Source organism: Vanessa cardui, chromosome 11 (assembly GCF_905220365.1).
Source record: "Vanessa cardui chromosome 11, ilVanCard2.1, whole genome shotgun sequence".
NCBI classification, from domain to species: Eukaryota; Metazoa; Arthropoda; class Insecta; order Lepidoptera; family Nymphalidae; genus Vanessa; species Vanessa cardui.
In genome coordinates, this window is record NC_061133.1 from 13,912,941 (window position 1) to 13,929,795 (window position 16,855).

General features: G+C 36.6%; 1 protein-coding gene across 3 annotated transcripts in view; it reads right to left on the bottom strand.

Annotated features, from left to right (window-relative positions):
• Window positions 1–2,063: 2,063 nt before the first annotated feature.
• LOC124533504 (protein tiptop-like) overlaps window positions 2,064–16,855 on the bottom strand; it is a 261,420-nt gene continuing 246,628 nt past the window's right edge. For 2 of the 3 annotated variants that reach the window (XM_047108838.1, XM_047108839.1), the window contains 2 exons: window positions 9,328–9,511; window positions 2,064–5,595 (listed from right to left, as the gene is read on the bottom strand). In XM_047108838.1, the coding sequence (XP_046964794.1) occupies window positions 2,571–5,595; window positions 9,328–9,511 (3,209 nt within the window). In that variant the 3' untranslated portion in view covers window positions 2,064–2,570. Of the gene's footprint in view, window positions 5,596–6,626; window positions 7,053–9,327; window positions 9,512–16,855 lie in introns of those variants that run through there. The other variant, XM_047108840.1, reaches the window with a different exon arrangement.

Below are 16,855 nucleotides of genomic sequence, written 5' to 3' on the forward strand. Positions count from 1 at the left end.
TATAAAAAAATTCATTAAATTGTTGCATTCTATTATATATAGTAGAATATTATGAACATATTAAATAATTTAAAGATTAAAAAAGGTTATGATTTTATTATGACCCACGAACGCATTAAGATTTAGAAGATGGTATGACGATATTAATATATCTATTTTTTAAATGCAATACAATATTAAAATAAGTAAATAAAATTAACCTAACTTTCATTTACTTTTAATATCGAGTGCGGAAAACACAGAATTTTGAAAAATAATAATTGTTTAATATTATTATAATTATTTATCGAATAAAATTTAATATTGAATGAATTAAGATTTTAAAGTTACAAATAAATTAATGTATGAATTAATAAACTTTGAGAAATAATTGTAATAGTTGTATTGTTACAAAACTAAAAAATAAGGTCAATTTAAAGGAGATTGTATATTATAAATTTAATTAAATTAAATATTTTGTAATTAATTTTTTAAATATAAAAAGAAAATGTGATCTGAACACTGAACTATTGCATATTAATGATATTGTAAGGATTTTAAAATATTAAATATTGTCTCAAAATTCTTGTTTGTTGTATTTAGTTCAGTGTTATATTACATATAATAAAATGATTCAAAACTATACGTATTGCGTTGAATTATGTTACCAGATATTAATAAGAATTTGTCAATTTTCAATGAACGTTTTCTTAAACTCTTAAAGAAACTTTGATCGTCAACTATTTTTATTGTTTCATTAATAACAAAAGGTTGTGAAAGATAAAAATTTGTAGGTTTATTGTTACCGATCTTAACTCTAACGGGTTCCGTACATTCAAGCATCAATTAAATACTGTTTTCGATCAAATCAATGCCACTCATTTTTATTAAGAGGCTCTTTGTCACTACAAAGAACTTAACAATGAAACGTAATCAGATTTTAATGAATACGTAAACATTATAAGCAAACAGTGTTTATAAAAGAGTAATTCAATTTGTTTAAAAAAATGATATTCTTTTTTCAAATTCAAATTGATACTGGTCAGTGATAATATCATAAAATATTTTTAATTTTATCAAAATAAATTTAGTAAAGTTCAAAATTGGAATTTAACTTTTTAATGTTTGTGTATTCGAATCAAATAGAGGATGTGTAAAATAAAATACCTTTTATAGTATTTAACATATATATTTCTTTGAGCTTTTAATTGCATTTTGAAATACAACATAAAATATTAAATAAGATTATTAAATTTGGTAAAATCAATATTCAACACCATTTTTTCATTAAAGAATGAGCAAAATTCCCTCATCAGAGCTAGCGTATACATAATATTTGTCATAATGTTTCATTATTATCGTTAAAATGATAGTTTACGATTTTAAAATTTTCAGTTTCACATTTTCGACCTCTCGGCGTACCACTGACTGCACACCACGTGACCACCAAACGAATCCAAAGCAAATGAACTTCTATTAATTAACAGCGGTGCGTCGACAGATCGAATCACATTGATATCTTGAAACTTACATTAAACAGTTTACAATATTATTTTTTTTATAATATATAAAAGAGTTTTCACTCACAAGTACCGTATATACATCATCGTATAACTGTTTTTAATGGAAGAAATCTCATTACAGCGTACTAAACGTATACGTATGTAGTCGTCCTTTTAAAGAAAAAAATGTATAATTATCACTTTTTTTTATTTAAAATACAATTGGTTGATTTGGACAACCGATTTATGCGCTGATACAATGGTATACACGTGTTCACAGAAGAGTCGCCTTAAAGTACGTACTTAACACTAAATAATAAATAGCATTCTCGCGTGGAGAGCGTATCTAGAGCGAAATTTACACTAAGGAGATTGTAATATTGCATGCTATGACCGACTGCGTCGTATTTACACGAACCGAACACGAACTTATTGAGATTTGGTCTCCGAGATTACGGGCGTCGGATCTCAACACTTCACGTAAGGAATAAGCTTCCAAAATATACATAAAATAAACTAAAGTCGTTAACCCTAACTCTGATTTACATAAAATTTAAGTAACTCGAAAAATGATATTGCAACGAATTTTCATAAAAATACTGACAGAGCCGTGCCGACACGACCACGCTTCGACGCCGCGGGACCGCCGAGCGGCGCGCAGCCAGTGACAAGATTACGAACGAATTTCATCATTTTGGATTATTAGCAAAAAATATACATTTACAAGAGATCGAATCGAACCTTTAAGACTTAATGTGACTTATATTTACAATTATCGAAATGGAATTACAACGTAGTGTGGAAGAAAAGCCGCGGCTACCGGCCGCGCGACAGCCGTCCCTCTCCTAAAGGCAATATTTTGAAAATATTCTCTTATATCTAAACGAACGTAAGACGTTTGGCGTATACTTATGTCGCTAGTCGTAAATTACACTAACCGAACTATGCGGTGAACTCTAACGATTACCTAAATAATTAAATTGGCAAAGAGTTTGAAATACTTAACGTCGCGTCGCGACCTAACCCTAGAAAGGTTCAACGTATCAGGATATGGTATCATCACAACTGATGGCCGGCCGACCCTTACGCCTACACGTACTTGCTGGATAGCTGCTTTGCCAGCTCCGTATATTTGAGAAATTTAGAGTGGGGACTTTCGTCGAACGACTGCGATGGACTGCGCGGGTCTTGCGGTGAAGCCGCGTTGGAGCCCCCGCTCTTGTGAGCACCGGGAGAGCCTGCTGCCGGAGGAGCCTTGACTGGAACCGGATCCGGCAAAGCACCATCTTTAACGAAATGCATCTTCGACAGATGATGCCGGTAGGCGCCCTTCGATATAAATGGCGTGTCGCATAGAGCGCATTTCATTATAGAGTCGGTCACTACTGCGTCATTGCAAGCCCAGCTGAATGTTAAGATGCTGGGTGGCCCGGCGGGAGACGGAGCAGGTGCGGGAGCGCGAGATGAATTCGTCTCAGTTTTATCGCATAGCTTTTGCAAGGCCGCTAGCGGGTGGCTTCCACTGCGACGAGAGGAACTTGGTTCGTTCGATGAGCCCCCGCCAGCGAGGCTATCGAACATAGAAGAAAGTGCGCCTAAGCTAGAGGCTGGTTTTCTATCAGCGCCCGGAGTCGGCGCGGAACGATCGCTAGCCGGGCTACGAGGGCTAGCGGCAGGGCTCGGGCCCTCGCTCTCACGCTTAGGGACGGGTGGTTTAATATCTTCTTCGGTCGCACTACTAGGCCTTGCTTGATCCTCGTCATCGTCTATCTCAGTCTTAACCCTAACCGGCTGGCTGCTCAAATCTACACCGTTTTCGCGTTCCTCCTCATCAGCTATCTCTTTTTTTATCCTAACATCTGTAGGGCGGTCCTCTGAGGCGGGGGTTTGAGAACCGCGCGTGTCGGGAGTTGTACGCGGGGTCATGTGATAAGAGTCTAGTTTCCTATCAGGAGTAAGAGATTCGACCCTACTTCCCCCCCTCTCAGACATGGAGCTAGATTCGCTTCCGCTCCGTTCTCGGCGACCGTATCCCTGCTGATGATGATAATTTCTTAACATGCTCATGGTTTGCGCGTCCACGAGTGGTTTAGTGTAGTCTACGCTCTCGTCTATACCTAACCTTTTCAAAATACTAGAGCCAATTGGAGCGTGCGAAGCTCCTCCTGGCATACCAGGTACCGAATGCCGCGAGCGAGTATCGAAGCTTTTTTCTATCAACTGTTCTATGGCATTGAGCACGGATGGCGAAGAACTTTTATCATTGCTGGCATTGTGGTCTTTGGAACTGGGAGAAGAATCGTTAATTGAAGAAGGGGAACGGTGATGTGCGGATCCAGGCGAGGGAATTTCCTCATTGATACTCTTGCGCCCATCGCGGCCGGTGGGCGTGATGTGGCCAGGGACATCGGGTGGAATGATGTTATTAGAAAGGAGGGCACTTTTTAGAAAATTCCTTTGGCTATTAGACATGGGTGCGCCTATGCATTGACGAATATGCTCTACGAAAACTGCGGTCTCTATCTTATCACCGCATTTTTCACACGTAATTCGGCTACCAGCACCGAAATCCCTAATCGGCTTTCCCATAGGAACGCCGTTGCCTTCCCCGTTTTTAAATTCGTGCTGCGCCCTTTCGAGTTCGAGTAGCTTTCTGACCGGTAACGACTTCTTTCTTTTTTCTCGCGTCTGACGTCTCCTACCACCGCTCTCAGTAATGGAACGCATAATATGTTCTTTATAATGTGAATTCTTAACCATATGATTACTCAATTCTTTTAAGGAACTAAACGCTTGGTCGCAAACCTTACAAGTTAACACAGCGCTAACGTGACTACTGGTGCCCGTCGTGGGCGGGACAGCATTATTAGTACCGGGCGTGCTTGAATTAGAACCCTTTGCTTCATCCGATGATTTCCACGATATTATTTGTTCTTGAGATATTATGTTAGTGTAATGCTGAGTGCGCTGCATGTGACTGGTCATCTCAGCCAGCGAACGGAAGCTCTCAGCGCACCACATACACTTCAATATTTGTCTAGTTTGTTCCGCCCCTTTGCCTAACCAGACGTCTTGACCGCGGACCAGTTTTCTAGGTATGGGCATATTTTCTTTAATTAACATGTTGAGATCGTTATGATTCGGTTTAGACGATCCACTCGAAGAAGAAGAATTATGAGATGGTGTGGAAGGTGAGCTCGACGGAGGTTGTAGCGAGGCAGGTAATGGCGCACCACTTGATGGGGGCACCGAGACGCTAACGCCGCAATGCTTTGCTTCTTTCATATGAACAGTCAAATCTGCCAACGAGTTAAAGCTCTTCTTGCACCAAACGCATTTGAGGACATCTTTAGTCTGGTCAGCTCCCTTGTTCAACCAGTGAGATTGCCAAGCGGAGTGGCGGGCGGCAGCATTTGGTGTGAGTCCTGCACTTAATGCTGCGCTTTGAACTGATCTAAACAGCTCCTCGCCGCCTAGTCTACTCAATTCACTCATCTTTTCGAGTGCTTTGGTTGCATCGCTAGGCGTTGGTGCACCATGTTTTAATTTTCCGTTCCAATCGGATGGCACACCGCCCTTAGGCGATAAACTGGCAGCGGCAACAGCGGCTGCAAAATATGGCAGATGAGGGGCTACCGGTGTCGTCCATGGGGTACTGATTGGTTTAAAATCAGACGACCGTGAGCTCTTCCTAGTCGGAACTGGTGACGGAGAATCTTCCGGTCCTCTCTTCCTCGTGCCTACTGATAGATCCAATGGACCGTTTTCATTCTTACTAAGATTGACTGCGTCATCGACGTCCTCTTCATCGATAGGAGATTCACTTCGCTTTGTGCTAAAATCAAGAACGGCGTCGGATCGCTCAGCGTCCGTCATGTCTTCTTGGCACGACATGAGTAGTCGCTGTTGGGCGGCCGCGGCGGCGGCGCCTAGGTAAGCGGCGACTGCGGCGGAATGGGGCGGCAACAGCGCAGCGGGCAGGGCGGCCGGCAGAGCTGCCGACAGCGCGGCCGGCAGCGGGAGGCTCGGCGCGCTCCGACCCGAGTACACCGAGTCGTTGGAGGGACATCGCGGCGCGCCCGACGACTCCCGCGATAAACATCTAGGACTCTCCCTGCGGACAATGACATAGAACCGTTAAAATTATTTACAACCATATAAATATTTCCCTCTGAATTTGCATAAACTAGTTTACGACATTTTAATATTTATAAGGACGTATATGTACTTATATAATTTTGTCACATTGAATATTAATGATAAGATTAGCAGCTTTTTATTGTGAATAGAAGTTCGTTCAAATTTAATAAAATATTTAAAAATGTAAATAGCTGCCGTATCTATCGCTCTAACAGCTCATCGTTTGTTTTTAATATTAAAAATATACGATTAATTCAAAAATGAGGAGAAAAAATAAAATGAATGATTCCGATATAAGCACACGAGTTTTTAGCGTAAATCATTTATTCATTTGTATAAAAAAGAAACTGGTTTAATGACCGACAAAAAATAACATCGTTAATGAAACTAAATTCGACGTCATTTACATAAAAAGAATTCCTAAATAAATCAGTATCAACACCTAATAAACTGACTTACAAACAAGAATACTAATTCACAATAGAAATAAAATATACGTAATCACATTTCAATGAGCGTATAAAAGTATTCAATAAAACGTTTAGTCATTGTTGAAATTTTGTAAACATTGTAATTAATAAAATAAACAGTAAAAATATTTATTAAAATTTGAATAAATTTCACGCATTATAAATCGCAAATGAAATTGTCTTAAAATTCTAAAAGTTGTTATTCCATAGCAGTTGGTTAAAAACAAAATCCAGAAAACAATTTTAAAACGTTCTGATTACATTCACACAGGCGACAACTCAGAAAATGTATTCTTTTGTTTTAATGCTATACTAAAGGTGAAGATTTCAAATGCCATAACTAAGTTTGCAGACACGAAAATACAAAAACAACCACTAACAAAAGTTAAAGACAAACGAAAAACACCTAATTCAATTAAAACCCTTTATAAAAAAGGAATATTAAATATATCAATATATGTCAATGAGAGACAGTCTTATTTAACATAATACATTTTTCTAAAACAATGAAAACACTTGTATAAAGAAATCCTACCTCACGTGGTCGGCTTCGACGATCATTTTGGACGAAATTTTTTCAGATTATTCCGAACGGTTGATGTCAAAACGTTCTTGGATCCATCAAACAAACAACACTTTATATTCAAAGACACTTTTTTTTATAAAGGATGAACTTCCCAGCAGAGTTAGAAATGTAAACACGTCGCGAAAGACGCGCCGCGTAGCCGGCGGTCGAGAGGGAAGTGCGCGGTGCCTGCGGCGGCAGCGGCGGTCCCGCGTGGAATGAGACGCCGCGTGATTTACGACCCGCCTGCAGCGCCCTCTCCCCGCACGCCCCTCACTAGAGCGAGACAGCTGCTCAACGAACCGACGAATCGATGAGAAGAACAGAGACAGGTATCTAGACAGCGCTTTGAGGGGTGGTGCGCTGCGTAATGCAAGCGTGCGTGCTATGCGCGAGGTGGACATGCAATGACGGGCGATCGTTTCGATGACAGCTCTCGACAACGTCGAGCTACTCCGCATAGCTGAGTCACTCGTGACACCAATGAAAACTAGACGATACACGATGACCAATGGCACACTATGTCTTATAAAATGTATTATCAACATCACATGGAAATGAAATGTTTGTGATACGAGAAGCCTTTATGGAAGTTTTCGGCTTAGTGAAGATTACCCACCCGAATATGAGGTTACTGACAAGAAAATCTCCTGTAACAAAATGTCAGCACGAGCCTTTTTAACGAGGCCAGGATGGACAAGGGACGATGGATTTACACGTATCACGAACAGATTTCCTGTTTGGACGCCGAAATATTATGCCTTCTTACCTTAAAATAACAATTCGCTAGAAACATATTTCACATTGAGAAAATAATTCTAATTATATTATGATACGCTTTGATAATTAATTAATGGTATTAATAATCGAAATAGATTCTTATAAGATTAAATAACGAAATCAAATTCGTTATTTATTTGATAACAAAAATTGCAATATGTTAATATATTGGGTAGTCTTTTGTATATTATTTACCTCGACACTATATAATTTATTCCTTTAACAATTTGGCCACGTTGATGGGCATACGTAACCGGAATTAATATTTCAAATTGAAAATGAAGTATATTAAAACAGAGGACATCTGTTATACGAGTTAGCGTTTGGATGTATGGAACACAAATGCCTCGTAATATTAGTTCTTCATCCACGACCAGACAGAGAACAGTATTTAGAAATATGAAACTCCAAAATCTAAACAATAGACCCAGGATGGATGCTTCAGAGCTCTGTAGAGAATGTTTATGATTGATGATGTCTCTTCACTGCAGCTAATTGACAGTGATGGAACAGGCAACGTTGATACAGAACCAATATATAATTTGCTGCTAAGAAAACCTAACATTAAATATAATTTAACATAATGCCATAACATTAAGATTTAAAATCGTTTGTCAAATGATTATTCATGTTTTAATATGAACGCAGTAAGTGCTACCTGCCGTGTGAAGTCCAATTTTTATTTGTTTAAATATACTAATTAAGTTGTTAAAAAATTAAAATTAAATCACTGACAAATCTTTTAATTAATGCGTCGTAAAAAATTGTATAGTGAAGATTAAATCTGAATGAGAATGAGAGTATAGTTTTCTATGACACAAAGGTAATCAGTTATACGCAAAATTTAAAGAAATTTAAATAATATTGTAAGAAAATAAATAAATTGACGTATCAAATATATACAAACGGCCGATTACTATTCTTTCATCCTAATCATCGTTCAAAATCAATTACATATATGTATAATTTTTTTGTTATAGGTAATACAGTACGTTTTACGCAACGGTTCTTTTTATAAGTATTAATTTTTAAAAATACCCAGCGCTTAATCAAAATGAATCCGCAAAAACAGCTACCATTAATGCAAGATTATAAATCATGTTCTTTAAAAAAAACTCAGCGTATTATCAACCACGATAATTATCTAGATAGTGCGATCCATCGCTGCAATGTATCCACGACGGAGACTATAAAACAGATATTGATGGAGTGTCAAATGAAAAATTCTTGATCATTTTTAGTGTCACTACCTACTAGCTGTCACTATCGCGCATCCATTCATTTCTCCGTTCCGACCAATATGTTTTGATATATCAGACGACTTAAATCAGCCTCTAGGACATTGCAATAAGAGTGATCGCCGGCGTCGTTCTGATTGGTCGAATCAAGAACGTGGACAGCAGTCGACAACTGATCATCGAAAACAATGGGATCGTTAAAGTGGACACTGCGGATTGAAGCCGAGACCACCGTCAAGTAGACAATGTGCTCGTGTCAGAAGTGTTATGAATGCATTGTACGAGATAGCATTCAGTTGGATCACCGATATTTCCAGCATATAATCGTACAAATTTAATTTCAGAACTCATAATGTCTCACCAAATTCTGGTGACACAACTAAAAATTAAAAACGTATTGTTATTAAATTAAATAAAACAAAGAAATATAAGCCCAATGCAAAGAGGCATAAAATAGACAGTCGACAGTCATAAAATTAATGTTGTCAAATTCTGAATGTTGACACTGAACAGCTCGTAGCAAAAATAATTACAATTCCAACGACAGTTCCCTAGGCGAAGACCTAAACCATATTACGACTCTAGGAATAATTTGAGTATAGTATTCATTATATTTTAGGTCATGATTAAAGATATTGTTAGAATAATATTACCTTTCTGCATGAGGGTCCTGTATGAGGGTGGCTGGTATGCTGTGCTCGATGTCCCGCTCATCGGGCGCAGGGGAGGCGCGGGACGCAGGGGACGCGGAACGCGATTCGCCTTCGCCCCCGCCCCGCGCCCCCCTCTCACGCTCGCCGCGTTCCTTCACACCGCTTTCTGGGCTTGTGGCTTCTTCTGTGGACAAGGAAAAGTTGTTGTTAGGTTCATTGTATCTATAGTCTGCGAAGTAAAATATTCCTGAAGATACTTATAGGACACGAGAACATTGGTCACTTGTTGGTACAGAGTTACCATAGCACATATTCACCATTCCCTACACACCATTAGGACTACAAATATAGCGTCAATTCATATGGCCATATTCGATATAAGACTAAATCTTATATGCGTAATCAAATAAACCTAGATGAAAGACTTGCATCTTTATTGGAAAAATCGAAGTTTTAAGGGATCAGCCTTAGCTTATTGTATTACTTCCGCACTTGATTTAAAGTTAGACAATATGAAATCGAAAAATGGAGTATTGAAAATGCTCACGCAGCGTCGTCGAACACTAATATTTATTGTAATGGAAAAACACTTAAGAGATATAATAAAGTGTCATTATGATGTTACTATGATAAAATAGGAAAAATACATTAAAATGGGGCTATCGTGAAGGCATTGCGCAAACAACATGTGATTAATGATTGATTGATTGTTGTGTTAGTCATCGACCCGGGCGGATCAATTATTCAAAGTTCGTTATCAGCTGACATAATTTCGATAAATCGATAACGACCATGTTTCTACACCAGCACTTATCATCGATAGACAGCAATTAAAATATACAAAATCCGTCCGTTGTCATTCAAATCGTAATAAGGTTAGAGCAATAAATTTTGCAAACAATACTTTATTCGAATTCGCTCAATCGTAACACGAGAGTACATATTTCGATAAGACATGATTAGATGCATAATTTTAAAACACCTAATGGGAAGCCTTCGATCTCGTATCGAATTTCTAATCCCCAGAGCGAACCGTCGGCCCGACCAAAATCCGCGAGCTGTAAAGCCAAAACAAAAGAATCGAGACCGACTTTCGCTCCGATTATGAAGTTATCATCCAAAAACGGCCGAAAAAAACATCGTTTTGAAACCGGAGAGCGTTCGAAAACGCAGCGCCACGGTGGCCCGTTTGCTCCGCTTATTTCACTGCCCAATGGATCGTGAACCGCGTTTCTGCACGTTAATTGATTAAAACGCACCGTGTCAATCCGCTACGGACAGCAAAGATGCATCGAACGAAACGCCCCGGGCGTTCTGCACTACCACAAACGACTGGATCCGTTCGATTCCGATCAAAGGAAGCGAGCGCATCCGTTGCTGATGTCTGGCGCTGACCGCTTTCGAGAGTCAAATTTAAATGACGCATGGCGTTATCGTGACGCTTTTGAATTATTACCTGCACTAAGCCAGCGCCGGTGTGCAGCGGTCATCTGTCCGACTCCAGCGAAATCGCTCCGAGCCATCGGCCAAAGTGGCGCGTGTAATGCTGATGTACTTAATCAGATGAATGTCTGCGCCCAATTTGGAAATAGTCATCACAATAGAAGCGCGTTCAAAGAACGGTGAGTAGACGTTTTTGAGGAAACAATGGATTAATTTCACCGGAATTCATCGTGAAATCGAAATAATATTCGATCGTTGATTATAAATTAACGATTGGCGATACGGATGACATAGTTAACGAAACGCACTGGGTCGCAATAAAAGTTTAAGATTCGATCGTATCGTCGCAACGTAAATAGGTCTATCGATAATACGGTACCTTTCACTCAAGTGTGAACCCTATCTCGATGTTTTTATTTGTTACTATTGATTGATATTGGAAGATTATTACTGGAAAATGATTTTTTTTTTAAATTGAGCGTTCTAAGTTATCAGCTAGTTTTATAATCGCTCAAACGCAGTTAGTATCGTGTTTATCTAATGATCAATCATTGGCAGATGGTAGCTAATCCTGAAACGTATCTGAGTCGATAACGCGTGTCGGTTTTGCAACAGTAACCAGGTTATTTACATTGAACTTCAAATGAATTAACCAACGTATATAATGTTATAACGAAGCGCATTTTGCTCCACCTGTCTACTTATGAAAGTGAGCTAAGAATCGAAAAGATGCATAATCAAAGTAAATTTCGACAAAGGCTCAGTACAATAATGTGAAAATCTACGTAAGTTCTAGAACAATAATTCAATCAGCGATTGGGTATAGTTGTATAAAACTTCATGCCCTTTATTTTAAGCAAAGCCATATTTCATTAATTTTATATACTCAATAATTATTTTGATGTCATTTCAAAGTATATGTAAATGTTCAAAAGAAAAATGTAAAAATTACAAACACAATGGCCAATAACTGGAATAGCTTTTAAAATCAATTACAGGATTTTTTGTTATTATTCTTACTTTTGTTATACATATAAAAGTTTATTTAATAATTATTATCACATGAATTGATTTGTAGCGACACGGTTTCAAAATTTGTATATTTGCTTAATAAAATAACTTTTTTTATAGTTTGTTCGTATTTTCATAAAACTGCTTGTAATGTGAACTTTATCCCTTTCATTATTATTTATATAAAAATAATCTGGAGACACTTATTAATACTAGGGTGGTAGCGAAGAAGTCAAAAAATATCTATATTAAGTCATTGGGTCATTGCCCTCTGTGGGCATACCTTTATAGTTCCAAAAGTTAACCCATTGGCAATATTATAGATAGTTGATATATCTTCCAGTCCCTAACTGGACAACAAATGCTTCATTTTTTAGACTGTCATTTGATCTTAAAAATGAAAAATTGATGCACCCAGCACAGTCTATAACCACATATTAAATACTTTTAATCTTTTTTTTATATAATAGGTTGGCGGACGAGCATATGGGCCACCTGATGGTAAGTGGTCACCATCACCCATAGACAATGACGCTGTAAGAAATATTAACGATTGCTTACATCGTCAATGCGCCACCAACCTTGGGAACTAATGATGTCCCTTGTGCCCGTATTTACACTGGCTCACTCACCCTTCAAACCGGAACACAACAATACTGCGTACTGTTGTTTAGCGTTAGAATATCTGATGAGTGTGTGGTACCTACCCAGGCGGGCTTGCACAAAGCCCTACCACCAAATTTCTTCTCACCAATCACTTTGTAACGTTTTCTTTCGAACCAACCACGTGTCGTTCTGTAAGTGATTGTTGTATAAATTTATTTATAATATTTCCCGTTAATCAATTCCAGAATCCAAGTCTCAATCACAATTGACACGTAATTTCCTAGACTTGAACATCTGGCTGTACAAAGAACCTTCGTTGGTCTGTATGAACGCAATCGCCTACAGCGCTTAAAATTATCGATTCTAAAACGTTTTAATAATATTACATCCGCCGTTATTAATATTAAAATCTTTAAACTATTTTTTTAAGAATATCAGCAATGCAATTTTAGGGAATAACTAATATTCCCATGTTCCCAACAACAAAAACAACAGCCTGTAAACTTCCCACAGCTGCGCTAAGGCCTCCTCTCCGTTTGAGGAAAAGGTTTGAAATATATTCCACCATGCTGTTCCAATTCAGGTTGGTGGACTACACATGTGTCAGAATCTCTATGAAATTAGAAGCAGCTTTCCTTACGATGTTTTCCTTCACCGCTGAGTACGAGATGAATTATAAACATAAATTAAGCACATGAATATTCAGTAGTGCTTGCCTGAGTTTGAACCCGCAATCATCGGTTAAGATGCACGCGTGCTAACCATTGGGCCATCTGGCCTCTTATCGTGTCCCCAATTTAAGCTTCAAAGGCTAAAAATGAAGACGCACGTCTATGAGGTGAGGATCGAACCTGTACTTAGTCTGGTATCTATTTGCACAATATTAGTTCACTTGGTGGTAGGGATTGTGCAAGCCTCTGTATTATATTTATACCATTAATATGTTATCTATCTATTCAATACATATCAAAGATTCGAAATGAAACAATGTTGGTATTAACATGACTGTATATTATTAAATTAATAGCAGATTAAAATGATAAAAACGTCATTGTGACATCGCAGAAATACTTCGCGTGTAACTCTAATTTATTATCGAATTAACAATTAAATAAGATAAGTGTATACATCCATCAAATGAATAAGCATAAATATCTGTATATTTTTTATTAATTATCGTAATATAATCAAGTATATAATGACTGTCAGTTCGGAAATATAAAGATTATATCGAGTTAAAACCTTTTACAATATTTTGGATTTATATGCGACCAAATATAAAAGTCCATAGCGTTTATGTGTGCGTTAAAAATATTTCACTCACACATTGGTATTTCTTATGTGTGTGTGGATGTATCTTTTGAAGTTTTATTTCTTAGAATACATAAGCTCGCTAGAATGCTACATATTGCTCGCTAAGTCTAGCTTTATAATCGCTATCGCATTCGCTATCACAGTAATTGACCGGGGTAAGGGATCGTAAAATGTCTGATGCGTTGTCCGCGGCGCCTGCGCAGATAAGCAATAAACAGTGGAAGCCGAGATAGGTCAGGTTGGAGTTATAGACGCGAGTAAGAAGGCTTTAGTTATCTTAACGTAAAAGCCTACTGTACATAGATTATGTTTTTTTATTTTTAATCTGTTTAAATCTTAGTTACTACCTTATCCTTAACGGTTAACCGATCGCGTTCAAAATTCAAAGCAAACTATTTGTTAATTTTAACGTATATTCGATAAATGTTCCAACAAATGTCATATCATAAATTCGTGATAAGTAAATATGTATCTAGTGACGTTTAAAAACATAATTATAATCAGTCATATATAATATTAATTAGTCGAAAATCATTCGTCGATAATTAAATAAAGCCTTATCTTGATATCACGCTGATTGCTGCTGGATAAAATATATTTTAGTGTCAAAGATTCTAACGATCACGTGGTATGTTTATTTATCCTAAGTAGGATTATTTGTCAATACATATTATAAATTAAAATGTGTGTATATATGTATGTGTGTTTGCGTGTGTGCGCTTTTTGTAGCGAATCCTTACATACATAGCTTACAGTAGAGTTAACTGATCGTACTAGTGTAAGGATTAAGAAAAGTTATCATTTTGATTAAAATTAAAATGATAATGACAAGAGCCGGGTGCGCTAATATGTTAATCTTGAAAGAGTGCGGGTTCAAAACCAGAATGAATTTTCTAGTAAGTATTAATTATTGAATTATCAAATATAATTTGAAGGTAAATGAAAACGCCGAATGGTTCCACTAATATTGGAATCATTTCTAAATGTAATTAACACTGAACGTATAACTTTTATGATGGAGAAAATAAGTCAATAGTATTGTAAACATCACAATAAATGAGAGATAAATGATGCTGTAGATGTTTGTGGGGCGAGTGACAGTCAGACGGCCGTGACGTGACGCAACAAGTTGAATCGTATTCAGTAGGATTGATTTAGTATCAGCTAATCTAGATACTGTACTGTACTTGTTCAAATGTTAGATTCATACGGTTTCATATTAATGTGACCTCTGTTCAATATCACGTGATCATCACTGAATGATAGCTTCATATCATTTAAGATTTGGATGAAATAATTTGATTTTAAATTATATAACAAGATTCGTATATAAGTGTTATATATAAGTAAATTTGTTTTATTTATTATATACTAATGATGTAAATGAAAAAGAAAGTTTAATCTGTTCCCGAACATGTTTTTGAATCTTTGAATGAAGCTCTAAGAAGTTTTTTTGTGTCAACACTTTGATATTACAATCAGACACAGCAATTTTATTATTTGTACATATTTTGAACTAAAGCATGAGCACATATTGTCAAGAAGATATACATAAGACTTCGGTTATGCACTATTATTATTATGTTGTAGACCAATATTTATTTTGTATATGATATGTATGTATATGTGTTTTTTATTTAGATATATATAAGTGTGTGCATATATTGTTTTATATTGTTAATTCTTCATGCTTTTCTGATTGACGGAAAGTTTGACTGGTAGAGAATGCCTTCAGGCACTATGTCCGCCTTTTGTCCCATAAATATAGTGGTGATCAATAAAGTATATAAATAAATAAATAAAACACACGTTCTCGTATCTTTATCGAAGTCGGGTATTTTAGCAAAAAAAACTAATAATCCGATTATACATTTAGCGTTTTAGTATGTTAAAGCTTAACACAACACAAGGCTGTAATCGTATGTGATTATAAAGTAAACAAACGCAGTTCCAAGCGATTACGATTACTTTTTATTCAGAAATCAGATTGTGTTTTGTAATTAATATGAATACACACGTATGGTGAAAAAATATATTTGTTTTCTTCAAATTGACAAATCGTAAAGATTTCGCTAACTGAAATTTACTCAAACAAAGCGTTTACAAATGCTACCATCTAACAGCGAATGACTCGGCGCGGGTACGGAAGGCGCAACAAGTATCAATTTGTAGCTGTCAGCTCAGACCCTCGTGAGATACGAATTAGAGACACTTCGAAATAAACTTTTCGGATGACTGTATATTTAGCTGATATTTTTTAACAATAAATAAAAATACATATACACGTTGACATCGATAATTGTGTATTTTTTCGTCATTAACATATAAAAGGTCATATAAGGCACATTAAACATTATCAATTTTTATCCATGTTACGAATAAATAAGAATTTGTATGTAAAACATCTTATTTCAATCATGTCATATGAAAAATTGCTATATAAGTTTAATTTGTTGTCAATTTTCCGATTTATGCAAAATTATCATCAATATAATTATACAGAGGTAAGTTTTGTTTGTTTATTTGCAGGGGTACTTTATTGGTAGAAAGTTACATTTTTTCTGCTGCTATATCTATAAAAAAAAATATTTACATTGCATCATTCTCTTTATAATTAAATAACGCAAATAATTATATTTTATTAAAAAAAATATTTTGGGAATTGGCCTTAAAGTTAAAAAACTATAGATAGTTTCATTTTAATTTCAAGGCTATTGTAACTCCCATTCAAAATGTCATTAAATGCACTTTCGTACAACACATACGGTATATGAACGTTTTTGGATTATATAAGAAACATGTATTTAAAAAATTAAATAAAAAAAAGATCAGTCAGAAACACTGCAACCCTCTCAGCTCCGAACTACTATTGTGAAACTCGCTTACATTTTTATTGATAACCCGGGGAAAGAACCCAAGACCTCACCTCTATAAGTGGTGAGGTACACCAACAGGGCGATGAATTCGATAAACAAAATAATCGATGCTTACGAGTGCACTTGCACCAATCAGAACGGATACACATCCCTATTGGTTATACACGATACGAATAATCGATAATCGAGGCCGCAGGGTAATTATTCGAGTATATCGCATTAATATCGATAATATCAATCAACGTCAGCATCGAAGTTAAATTAATACCTTTATGAAG